Here is a 12,687-nt window from a genome sequence, read left to right as displayed (position 1 = left end):
TAGATCATCCGTGGTAAAATATAAAGTACCAGTGTATGCAAAAAACCAAACACAACTATGCACTTCAACACTCATGTGTGTCCCATTAGAGAGAACATCCTCAAGTTTCAAAGACCTAGAAGTAAAAGAGATCAAAAATAAAAACAAAAGAATATACTTCAAAATAGTTAGTAATGGATTAAAATTAAAAAAACATAAAAAATAAAAAACAAACTCAAATACACACACTCACTATTGCTGCTGCTATCGCTAACTTGGATTGAGATTTTTACATTATACTAAACATATATTCTATACATAAATATATAAGAAACTGCTTCGGACCACTTCCAAGAAACAGATAAGCAGAGACAAGCCCTGCACTTATCGCGCCGCGCGTCCCTGCACTGTTGCTTTTAGGTATCCACCAACTCCCGTGAGATCTCAGCTGCCACCAGAGATCAGGAAGATATGTAGTCAAGCAAATTCAAGTAGATGTAGACGTTTTAAACACAATCCAATATTTTAAACCAGAGAGTAAAACATAAAACTGCAAGCCGTTTAATACAGTCCTGCACAGATACTGAAAAAAAGTGAAAAGGAGTTCTTGAAATATACTAAAGGTGTAACTTTAAAACACTTGTGATCCATTTCCTGACACAGACTGTATTACAATCTGCTGCTTGCTTGCATGCATATCACAGCTATTTATATCTTACATCTTATGACCTTCGGCAGGTAGGCTCTGCTGGAAATTGTTCCCTCAAGAGCCAACTGTGACAAATTAACCTAAATAAATTAGTTCTGTGGTTGATAAATACAGACACAAAGCAGCAATGCAGTCTGTTATTATGCCTTTCATCACATTAACAAAGAACATTGAAATATACAGGCGTATTTTGCAAACAACAACTAACACACAGATTTGTTGAACCAAACAAATTAGGACCATCAATTTTAGGTCAGACAAAAGCAATAGCTCTTCCCTTGTTATTTTCATTCTGAGTGGTTCTGGGTTATCTTGCTCTAATTTTAAATAACCTGTATCATCATTTTCCTCTAAATCTGCCAATTACAGTACCTAACTTTGAGCTTGGCTGTAGAGTACATACTTCCTCCTTCCATTTAAATCATGTGACAATGGCACTGGTTCTGTTGGTACAGTAGGTACACTGACAAACACCAGTGTCTAAGGAAACAGCCAGGAGAGAAAACAAAACAAAAAAAAAATGATATAGATAGATAGATAGATAGAGATAGATAGATAGAGATAGATAGATAGATAGATAGATAGATAGATAGATAGATAGATAGGGGCTCAGTAGCAATACACGCTATTAACTCTGCAGCAGGAGAAAACAAGAACATGTTAAGTTTTACTGTACCACTTTTCTACTTTGATCTACTCATTATTTCTACTGTATGAGTTTTCTTGCTCCTAGATTTACTATTTTAGCCATCAATGTTACAGCAAACAAATTAACAGACAATCTACCTTTTTTAAAAAACTTTCCCAAAGGGTATTTGGCCCTTCACCACCTCATAAACAGCCAATGCAAATAAATAAAGAAAGAAAGAAATAATAAAATCCTTATGGACGTACATATCATCTTGAAATAGGTACCGACTACACTTCCATCACTGCTGGATTGAGTGCGTTATGTCAGTGTGCTTACTACTTCATCCCCCACACTTGAGTTACTAATTGATGATATTATCGGTACACTGGCTGTAAAGCATTTCTCAAATAAATACATAGTCTAAATATAACTTTATTAAAGTACTTTTGTTCCTCCATCTGCCTACTGTAATTTTCTATTTAAATGCACACATCTAACTGTTTCTCATCTGAAAATATTCACATTCACATTTTTTTGGTTTTTATTTATTGATTTATGTATTTATTTATTTAATGTCATAAGGTCTGCAATGTTGGCGTGGTAGGTTTGAATGGAAATGCACAAGCCAGTTAAATATTACTTAAAGGTCGAGGAAGACCCACAACTGGGCCTACTTTAACAGCACTGCCATACTTGACTTGGATCCAATACTTTATAAAATATCTCTGAACTCTGTGCATTATTAATAGTTATGGTTTTCTGAAAAAACTTTTTCAAACTTTCATTTTATGGTGGTGTGCTACACAAATACACTTGAATGTCTAGTTAATATACTGGAATGTTGAGAAACAACCACCACTATTATTATTATTATTATTATTATTATTATTATTATTATTATTTATTTCTTAGCAGACACCCTAATCCAGGGTGACTTACAATTGTTACAAGATATCACATTATATATGTTTTTTTTACATACAATTACCCATTTATACAATTGGGTTTTTACTGGAGCAATATAGGTAAAGTACCTTGCTTAAGGGTACAACAGCAGTGTCCCCCACTGGGGATTAAACCCACAACCCTCCGGTCAAGAGTCCAGAGCCCTAACCACTACTCCACACTGCTCCCCTATTGCATTTAAAATATAAATAAACACGGTAATAAACAGCACTTAGTTGCATGGTTTGTGCGCACACCTAACAGCAGATATATTGCTGAATGTATCTAAAGATTAAGTGTTTGATTTGGGCTTCTGAAAAACTATTTTGAGAAAATGATCACAGGCAAAGTTTGATTCTAATGTATTACATCTACCAGACACGCGGTTATTTCATTGTATGTCTTCCCAAAATATAAAATAATATCTGCTTCAAAATGCGACAAGTGCTCTCTCCAAGAAATAACTTCATTCCCTTCTGGAAATCATAATCCCGTTGGAATACAGACAGTACGTGTTTATTGAGGAACGCTTGATCCGGTTGTAATCAGATATTACAAATGGATAAGCCCCGTAGAAAAGTACTGTATGCAGTAAATTCTGATGTATAAACACGATGTACATTTGTTTTATAATAATACTGAGTACGTCATTATTTTATTTTGGAAACTGCGAGACCATTTCGCAAACTAACCCGACACCGTCTGCAAAGCAAACTGAGCTAAGAAATAAACACATGGTTAAAAAGGTCAAGTGTTATTTATGCTAGCCATGTATTATCAAAAAGCGTTTTATCAATATATTATCCATAAAAAGGCACATGTCCAAACCTGTTAATTGCTGTACAGTCGTATTGTGATCGGCAGTTTCAACATTTTCATCTTTTGTTAGGGAACCTTTAAACTGAATTTCTCGAGTTCCAGGATAACTTCTGTTGAAAACAATCTCTCTCAAAGTTCGGGCACTTTTACCCGTAAATGACAACAAATACTCCATTTCAATACGTTTGACACCTGCCTTTCTACAGGGAAACGAATTACAGTTCTTAAATGTTTCTATACTAGTTAGACGCCATGTTTCAAACAAAATACAAGTGAAGCGAACTCCAGCTAATATAACACCACAAGTTCAAACAGGAACTGAGAAGCACCAACAACTGCGGGAAACTTATTTTAAACAGGCAATGACACTACCTCGGCTGCTTCCTAAATCTATGGTACAGTACTAGGTAAAGCACATGGTATGTGTTAAAACAGAAACTGGAAGTTTATCTGTGACGCCTCTTAAAAGGGCAATGGCTGGAGTAAAACATTTTTTAAAGTAGGTACCTGTCACTTTTCTTGTGACTACAAGTATTTAGGTAGATCGTTGTTTACACGGTTAAAATAACAGTTGCCATGTCCTAACTCTCATTTTTTGGAAAGTTTGCATTTTTAAAATGTATTCGATTAGATTTTTAATAATGTTGGATTTAGACGTGACGCCTTTCAAATAATGTTGCTAATTTCTTATCTTCAGTTTGAAAAGAGGAGCAGGTAAATGTGGCATATCATTTAACATCATAGTTAGGTGATGCACTAATAAGGAGGACCAATTGCAAAGCTTGTTGTGAGTATTTAAATACCAATATTGGTCATGTTTTTTTTTTTTTATTATTATTTTATTAACTGGTTAAATAAACTTTTAAACTATAACACCGTAGTACTGCTTAGCAAATTATATCAGGTTTTATTTTAGTACACAATTTGTTATTCATTACAAACAGGTTACTATGTACAGTGTGTGTGTTTAAGACAGTATCTTTGTTAAATGTAATTTATGCACTAATGTATCTGTCACAGGGTAGTATACTGGGGACACAGTAGTTATGGGACAATGAAATTAATAAAGCGCATTGTGGGCTAGCACCAGTAACATGGAGGTCAAGTCTCAAGGTTTACCCGTGTCATGTTGTTATTTATTTATTTAGCAGACGCCTTTATCCAAGGCGACTTAGAGACTAGGGTGTGTGAACTATGCATCAGCTGCAGAGTCACTTACAACTACGTCTCACCCGAAAGACGGAGCACAAGGAGGTTAAGTGACTTGCTCAGGGTCACACAATGAGTCAGTGGTTCAGGTGGGATTTGAACTGGGGACCTCCTGGTTACAAGCCCATTTCTTTAACCACTGGACCACACAGCCTCACAATTTTGAGTCTCTCGGCCGTGCAATGGATTCTCACGTTTGTGCATAAGTTTGTTATTGTTTGTGAGGCTGCGAAACCCTTTATACATGATACAGCGGTAAATCCAATACAACTGTCCAAGCGTATTATTTCATTTTGGGCGAGTACGGGGGGCTGGGTGGGGGGTCACCATGGTGTACATTACCATTATATATTCCTGTAGCTGCTACGCAACCTCCACCCTTATTACTCCAAAGACAGAATTGCGTTGTTGGCTCAAACTGACGGTTTGTTTGCGCGAGCCTTCTATGTTTCTGTACACAGCACGTCATACTCATAGTCGAAGGAGAGGCTGTCACTGTGTCGTTCAGGCAGAAATACCACCGAAATAAAAGAGAAATGGACATAAATGATAATTTAATTATTAAAGTCGAAACATATAATGTTCTTTATGGTGCTTTGTGGTTATAAAGACAATAAAAAGAAATACGTGATATGGTAAGAAATAATAGAAAAATTGGAAACTGATGGTATGTCTCTCTTTATTTCACCTTAATTTTAGTCAGTGACGGGGAGCGCCACATACTTGTTTCGTATTTCTGTAAAATGACGCTTCTTTGTTTTAATGTTGACCAATAATAATAATTACATTTTTTTGTGTGTGTGGTGTGCCCAAACTATTTCTTTGTTTTATTTATTTTATTTCGTCTCCACAAAAGGAGCAAAAGACGACAGTATTTTCTTTTTATGACTAGCTAAGGTTGTGGGTTTTTTTTATTGTTTATGTACTCGTGCTGTATTAGTGTCATTTGCTTCGCTTCCGGTGTGCATAGCCCTTAAATCTAGGTCAGTGGCGTAGCTGTCAACCATGTGCAAAAATCTTGATCCGTCACCAGCACCCCGCCCCCAAAACACAATCTAGTGGTCCAGGTTAAGGTTTTTCATTAATCCCAAGGTTTTTCAACAGGGGGTTGACATGTCTGCAGTAAAGCAGTGGACACATGTACAGTAGAATTATTTTTCTGGTGCCGTATTCACAAACCTGTCTTAAACTGTCGCGGGCAGCAGTGTGGAGTCGTGGTTAGGGCTCTGGCCTCTTGACCGGAGGGTTGTGGGTTCAATCCCACTGCTGCTGTACCCTTGAGCAAGGTACTTTACCTAGATTGCTCCAATAAAAACCCAACTGTATAAATGCACTTGTGTGTAAAAAGTAATGTAATTGTATGTAAAAAAATAATTTGATATCTTGTAACAATTGTAAGTCGCCCAAGATAAGGGCGTCTTTTAAGAAATAAATAATAAAATAAATAAATAAGTCTAAGACTGGTCATAAATTGTCAATTTGGACTTAAGTCTTATTCACGAACGAGTCTTTACGGAATTTTGGCCTTAACTAAGGTCTTAACTTTAAGACTACCCTGAAGGAGGCTTAAGTTCAGATCTGCCATTGAAACAACTTTTTTTTTCTGCCATGGCAGATGACAGTATATGATTTATTTGATGATCATCCAGATGAGAATTGCCCTAAGCAATTCTAACCTAAGACTGAATTGAGAAGCCGATACCTTTTTAATAGACAGTCAATTGAAACCTTACCAAATATTTAACATACCGATCTATCTCCATCAACTAACCGGTTTTAAATACCGTATTACTTCAATTTGGCGCAGCAGCGTTTATTTTAAATTGATAAAAATTACTGCGGCCCTTAAACAAGGGCGCCCATTATACAAGGGCGGCCTTTATTAATAATACTGTGCTTTACAAACGCTGCAATATTTTATTAAATGATTGAAGGCATTTTAGAAACGGCACCATGACGCCGGGCTCCCGAGTGGCGCATCCAGTAAAGGCGCTCCGCGCAGGATGTGCCCTATAGCCTGGAGATCGCAGGTTCGAATCCAGGCTATGTCACAGCTGACCATGACCGGGAGTTCCTAGGGGGCGGCGCACAATTGGCTGAGCGCTGCCCAGGTAGGGAGGGCTTAGGTCAGCAGGGGAATCCACGGCTCACCGCGCATCAGCGACCCCTGTGGCCGATAGGGCGCCTGTGGCTCTGCAGCGGAGCCGCCAGATCTGTGTTGTCCTCCGGCACTATAGGTCTGGTGGCATTGCTGTGGATCTGCAGTGTGAAAAATTACGGCTTGGCAGGAGCACGTTTCGGAGGACGCGTGTTCCAGCCTCCGTTTCCCGAGTCGGCGCGGGGGTTGTGAGCGGTGAGCCGGGGATACAGATAATAATTGGGCATGCTAAATTGGGGTGAAAATCGGGGTAAAATAATTGGCGACGACTAAATTTTATAATAAATTAAAAAAAAAAAAAAAGAAACAGCACCATGAAAGGCTCCGATCTGCAGCACTATACTCTTGTGTGTTGTTGGGGCTTGAATACAGTACATTTACTGACAGTTAACGAGAGCCTATTAGGTGGGAGTTGGGAGGTCATGGGAGTACTGTACCAGTGAATCAGGAGTGTGTATTGGTTGCTATGGGACAAGAAGAGGAGAGAGAACGGTATTTGAGTGTGATGCAATTGTTTTTCTTTAGGAAAAATATTACCTCTGAATATCGGTTTGATTTCTGATAAAACTAAAATATATCCTACTCAGTTGTTTTTTTCTGACACTGTAATTTACCTGCTTGTTTGTAATTTCTCTGTAAGAGAAACCAAAACAAACTCTTCTCATAGATAGTAAGCAATTTTATTTATTTATTATATATATATATATATATATATATATATATATATATATATATATATATATATATATATATATATATATATAATTGTACAGGACTGAGTAAAATTCCAATTGAATAAAAAAAATATATTAAAAAAAAACTAAACCCCCTACAAGAAGATATCTTCAGCCAGCTTTCGGATAGCGCTTAGAGTGACCGGCAAAGCTCTAAGTTCCTCAGAGTTTAAGTTTTCACTATACAATCTGACGACAAGGTAAACAGACCACCCTTGATCCTCTGCTGTGTTGACACTGAACTCTGCTGGAAAAAAAAAACGGACGTGAAGGAATGCTGTGCTGTAAGTAGTTCATCTTGGGTTGTCTTTTGGGATTGTACTAAAAAATAACATTTGCTTACTAGGTACATTAGTTTGTATTACATGCTGGATTGAGGTTGCAGTCTCTTCAGGTGTGTCATGTACAGAGGCAGAGTTGCGAGTTTCTTTCTTTATTTTTTTTAGCAGGGGTAGAAAAAAAAATACCTTTACGTTTCCTTATTGAGAGCGGCGTTTATTTGAGGGCGTCGTCTGTTAAAAAGCTGGTATCTGAGTGAGGTGTTAATTCAAAGTTACATGGTATGTTATTGCAATGTAGATCATACCATTAACATTATAACTATAATTAGGGCTGTAAATCTACGTTTAATTTATAACAAAACAGCACCAAAAGCACGGCTTGAGAAGAATGAAGACTTTATTAGCAGAGGTAGAACATACACAGTAATACCAGCTCCGTTGTAGTTTTGTGTTTGTTATCTATAGCATTTTTTTTTTTTTTTTTTTTTTAGCAAAAATGTATTTCAAGCTTTCCACAGCTATAAAACACATCTACAACCTGTGTACCTTTTTTTGTTTGTCCTACTACTGCTTCTCCTGTTTTCCCCTCTGCCTGGTTACTTCATTACAGGAAACTAAATCCTGTTTCTAAAAATACTTGCATCTTATTAAAAACCAAGAACGTCTTTCTTAAAGGGATACACATCTAAAAGCAAATAGAAAGATAGACAGATAAACAAATATTTTTAAATAACAAATATTAACAAATATTCCATTAAATACAATACACATAAACATTACATAACATTCTGCATTGTTTTTATTTCACTGTAATTACATGTGATGAAATTATATATCAATGAGAGCCTAACCACTGTAAAATAATTCAACAGGTCAGTTTAATCATACATTTAAATATAATTAATAATATATATTTTTTAATATAAAATTACAAAATTCTATAATAAAATATATACATTTGACATTATTTATATTTACATGACATAATGATTTTTCTTAAGTCCCAGTGAAGAAGCAAAACTATTAATCTGTCCCTCAGGCAGCGGAAGACAGTGAAGATGTTGCGCGAGGACAGAAACGCTGGTCTAAGTTAAGACCCCCCAGAAAATCGTTTTGTGAAACGGACTTAAGACTCGGTCATAACAAAGTCAGCAAAAGTGACTTAAGTCTAAGACCAAACAATGGGCTTAAGTCAGCTTTGTGAATACGGCCCCTGAGCCTTATGTTAAGTCTGGTTGGCCCATATCCAGTGTTACTTCTGGTAAATGGCAGGACAAAAAAAAGGATATATTGTGGATATATTTCCCTACCTGATCAATGTTGTGTCAATCAAAATGCGATACTGCATCAAATGTGACACTGCATATTTGTGTTTATGTTTGAATTTGAGTTACCTGCCATTTCAAGCCCTATGGATATCACATGTTTTAATGGGATATATACAAATGGTTATACATGTTTTCAATGTTGCAATATAAAATATTGTTGTGTCTGTGTATTTTATTTTACTTAAGATGGTATCAAGATAGGGTTCATAACAACAGTTTTGTATGACCTTCCACAAGCCAAAGGCAAGTCCATGAAAAGTTACTGAGAAGGTGCTAGACTGTAGCTGTTTGGACTTTGTATTCCAATGTTTGTCAGCCCTGTTAGCCAGCAGTAGAGAGAGAGAGGGGGGAGGGGGGGAGTTGCACATGCTCACTGCTTGATTAGATATAGTATAAACTGAATGAAACGTTATTTAGAGAATGTACTGAGTTTCAAGGGTCCCTGTAAATAGTTGCAGCACTTGCAAGGCCTCAATGTCTAATGCTGGTGGAAAGCAGAATTGTTTTGCTAACGCAGGTGATGAAGATTTGGAGCAAATGGAATGATGTAACCTGAACAATGGGGACTATTTTGTGAAACAAAGAAGTGGTTATGAAAGATGTAAACATCAAGTGCTGTCTTGTTTGTTTACAGTCTGTAAAGTTAACATTTTTCTTCACAGGCTTCCTCCTTGAAGCCTTCTTGCCACCGCCATTTGCTGTGTACTACACAAAATGCTCTTGTAAACCCTTACAGTGACAGGAATTTACTGTATGACTGTACGTAGTGCAAAAAGTATTTGTGTTATAATGTGATTGCTAACCCCCTCCCACAAAAAAAAAACAGAGGCCACTGGTTTTCTTGATTAAAAACGTAACTGCCAGTACCTTGTTACCATTAAATTACTTCATGGCTACGTGTAGTGCCCCTTTAGTTTGTTAAACTTTGACCCCTCACTGAAGTTGCTTTATTTTTCATAATGACAAGAAAAAAATTATTATTATTTATTATTATTTTATTATTATTATGTATTTATTAGCAGACACCCTTATCCAGGGCAACTTACAATTGTTACAAAATATCCAAAAGTATTTGAATGCAAGGCAAGGTATGGAGCAGTTCAGTGCAAGTATAAGCTGATGCAAGTACTGGTACAACTGGGTGCCACATAGTCCAGTATGGTCGAGAGTTGTGAAGTTTACAGATGCTGTCTGAACAGGTGTGTCTTGCAGTAGTATTAAGCAGTACATGCTTAATAAGTAAGGTTAAAGCAAAACCATAAACACTTTTTTTTTTTTTTTTTTACCCTGCAGGCCCTTATCAAAGTGAAAAATAAACACAGACCTAAAGCTATTTAACTAAGAGCGCCAGTAAAGTATATTCATGCTCCAATAATAGGGACCCTTATCTCTTCTATGTGTGACTGACCACATGTAAATTCGTCATCATTATTTCACATAAAATGTTCTTGGAGTGAAAAATGTAAATGGTGCTGCATAACACAATCAGATTATTTTTAATATACAAAACCTAAATGTTCATAGATTAACAAAGGTCTGTGAAAGGACCATTAGAAATGCCTTCGCAGTACTTTTTGGGGTTTTTCATTTACTCGTTTTCATTTGGAGGTTTATTTTCCTGGTTAAATACAGTATATACTTTAATGCTAACTTATAGGGTATGCATTAACTACAGCCTTACATTTGAACTGTAATTAATGGTGTTCAAACATGTGGGTGGGGGGGGGGGGGGGCAGTTTCTGTAGCTAGGGCATGCATGAAGATTGACATTTTACGCAAATTGTGTGTCCACAGAGGATACATTGAGACAACCAAACTAATTTCACTAATTCAACTGAGGCCTCCAATGCAACCTATTGAGACTAGAACGTTGTGGTTTGTAAATAATGATCTGACTAGAAACAGGAATTTGAGATTATTACCACAATACAGTGTTTTACCTGGAGTTGCATACTGAAGTCCTGAGGTAGCTGAGGTTTTGCTGATTTCTTATTGTAGGCATTATTGAAACAGTTGGATTATGGTTCCAATGCAAAGAGAAATATTGTAAATTAAAAACATCCACTGGACTGGAACTGGTTATCATTGGGAAGAATAAGTCGGTACTGAACTGGAAAAATTATAAATTATTTCAGAAGGTGAACTGCAGGATAGAAATCTGCATTATACAAAAACTGTTGCTGGAAATTATAATTTTTGTACATCTGGAAAGTCATCAGTACATGACAGCTAATACAAATTTCAAATATGAATTTGCCATCCTATGTGAATCCCATTTCACTAATCTAAATCATTTATACTTTGCCAAGGTAGTCACCATTCAGTTTTCACATTTATGTCCAACCTACCCCAAAATGTAATTTTAAAAAGCATAATGAAATATAACAGCATAAACAAACTACTTAAAAAAAAAAAAACATACAGTATCTGACAGGCTCCCAATGTATTTGTTCTGTATAATATACATATTTAGTATTTCAATAAAGGCTATTTTTGAAGCACAGGCACTGCTGAAGGCCCTTACGTGACTGAAGGAATGTTGTTGAAGCTGACAAATGTTGTTGAAGCTGACACCCTGGGATCCTTCAAGAAGCTGCTTGATGAGATTCTGGGATCAATAAGCTACTAACAACCAAACAAGCAAGATGGGCTGAATGGCCTCCTCTCATTTGTAAACTTTCTTATGTTCTTATGTTGTTATGTTCTTAATAATCTCTATAGTACCTGTTTTATGCACCTCAGGCAAACCCACATTCTAGCATATGCAGTCTGCTGCACACCAGTCAGGCCATTTGAGAATTAGAGCAGTTCAAATGTTAATATATGCAGGAATATCGATTCCTTTTACTCTATGACCTACTTCTAAAAAGCTTGTGTCTTCTTACCTGTCCTCCTTTTACAGTGAGGCTAACATCCTGAAACAGCAAAACATATATGCCAAATACAGGGGTTCACTTTTTTTTTTTTTGCCTCGTGGTCCCCCATAACACCAGATACATTTAAATAAATGTGAAACATGGCCAGTGTCCGTTGACAGACCTTTTTACCCTTAATTGGATGGTTGGCCCATCAAGCAAAGAAATAGACCGCCATCTTAAATTACTGGTTGATGTATACAAGAGTTTAATAGTCCTACTTGAGGTCACAGTGGTGCTTTAAACAGGAAGTTTTGAGTTAAACAAAAAATTCACATAGGATGTAAAAGCTAATAGCTAATTTTAATGTTAAAATAAATTGTTTTGATCCCTCTACAAGCATTTATATTTATATATATATATATATATATATAATTTTATTTTATTTTTTTCAAAATAAATTTGTATAACACACTGTGACAGAGATCGAATGATTCTTGGTGTTAGATCTCCTGCCCGACCTGTAAGGGCGCTGTGTAAAGGTAACAGAGTACCCTGGACTGGATGGTCCGACAATTCATTCCCCGGGTTCCGTGGAAGTCGGCCATCTAGAAAGGGAGCAGAGCTATGGTACACTAAATCATTGACCCGGAAGGTTAATTGTGTGGCATCCACGGATTCGAGGAGCGGTTGTAGTCGTTAACCAAGGGGTCATGGTTGACAGTATATAAAGGGGACGTAGTGATGTGATCTGTTCCTTGCGATGGTTACGCTAAAAACTGAAAGGACCCGTACTGTGATTATTACTGTCAATGTTTTGTTTGTTTGTTTTGTCTGTCTGTCAAAAACACACTGTTTGTTTGTTTGTTAGACTAGACGGCTAACACGATCCGAAGCTGTCGCCCATGGCCAGCACTAAACCCAGACAACCCTGCACATTATATCACAGATAAATTGTACTTCACAGCGAGCACTACAGCACTCACTTTTCACTGATGACAATGTTTGTGTCTTGTGTGTATATGTACTGGACTGTTAT

The 12,687-nt window shown here is 36.7% G+C and overlaps 1 protein-coding gene across 8 annotated transcripts in view; it reads right to left on the bottom strand.

The window, feature by feature from the left end:
* Positions 1-12,687, bottom strand: part of LOC117394346 (oxidation resistance protein 1-like) — a 155,481-nt gene that overhangs the window by 52,007 nt on the left and 90,787 nt on the right. Inside the window, exon 1 of one of the 8 annotated variants that reach the window (XM_059012692.1) lies at positions 3,093-3,444. The exons of 5 other annotated variants lie outside the window; for them this stretch is intronic. In XM_059012692.1, the coding sequence (XP_058868675.1) occupies positions 3,093-3,258 (166 nt within the window). In that variant the 5' untranslated portion in view covers positions 3,259-3,444. Of the gene's footprint in view, positions 1-3,092; positions 3,445-12,687 lie in introns of those variants that run through there. 2 more of the 8 variants (XM_059012697.1, XM_059012696.1) reach the window with 2 other exon arrangements.

This window comes from Acipenser ruthenus, chromosome 3 (genome assembly GCF_902713425.1).
Source record: "Acipenser ruthenus chromosome 3, fAciRut3.2 maternal haplotype, whole genome shotgun sequence".
In the NCBI taxonomy this organism is placed as follows: Eukaryota; Metazoa; Chordata; class Actinopteri; order Acipenseriformes; family Acipenseridae; genus Acipenser; species Acipenser ruthenus.
This window is presented reverse-complemented; position numbering and strand designations above follow the sequence as displayed.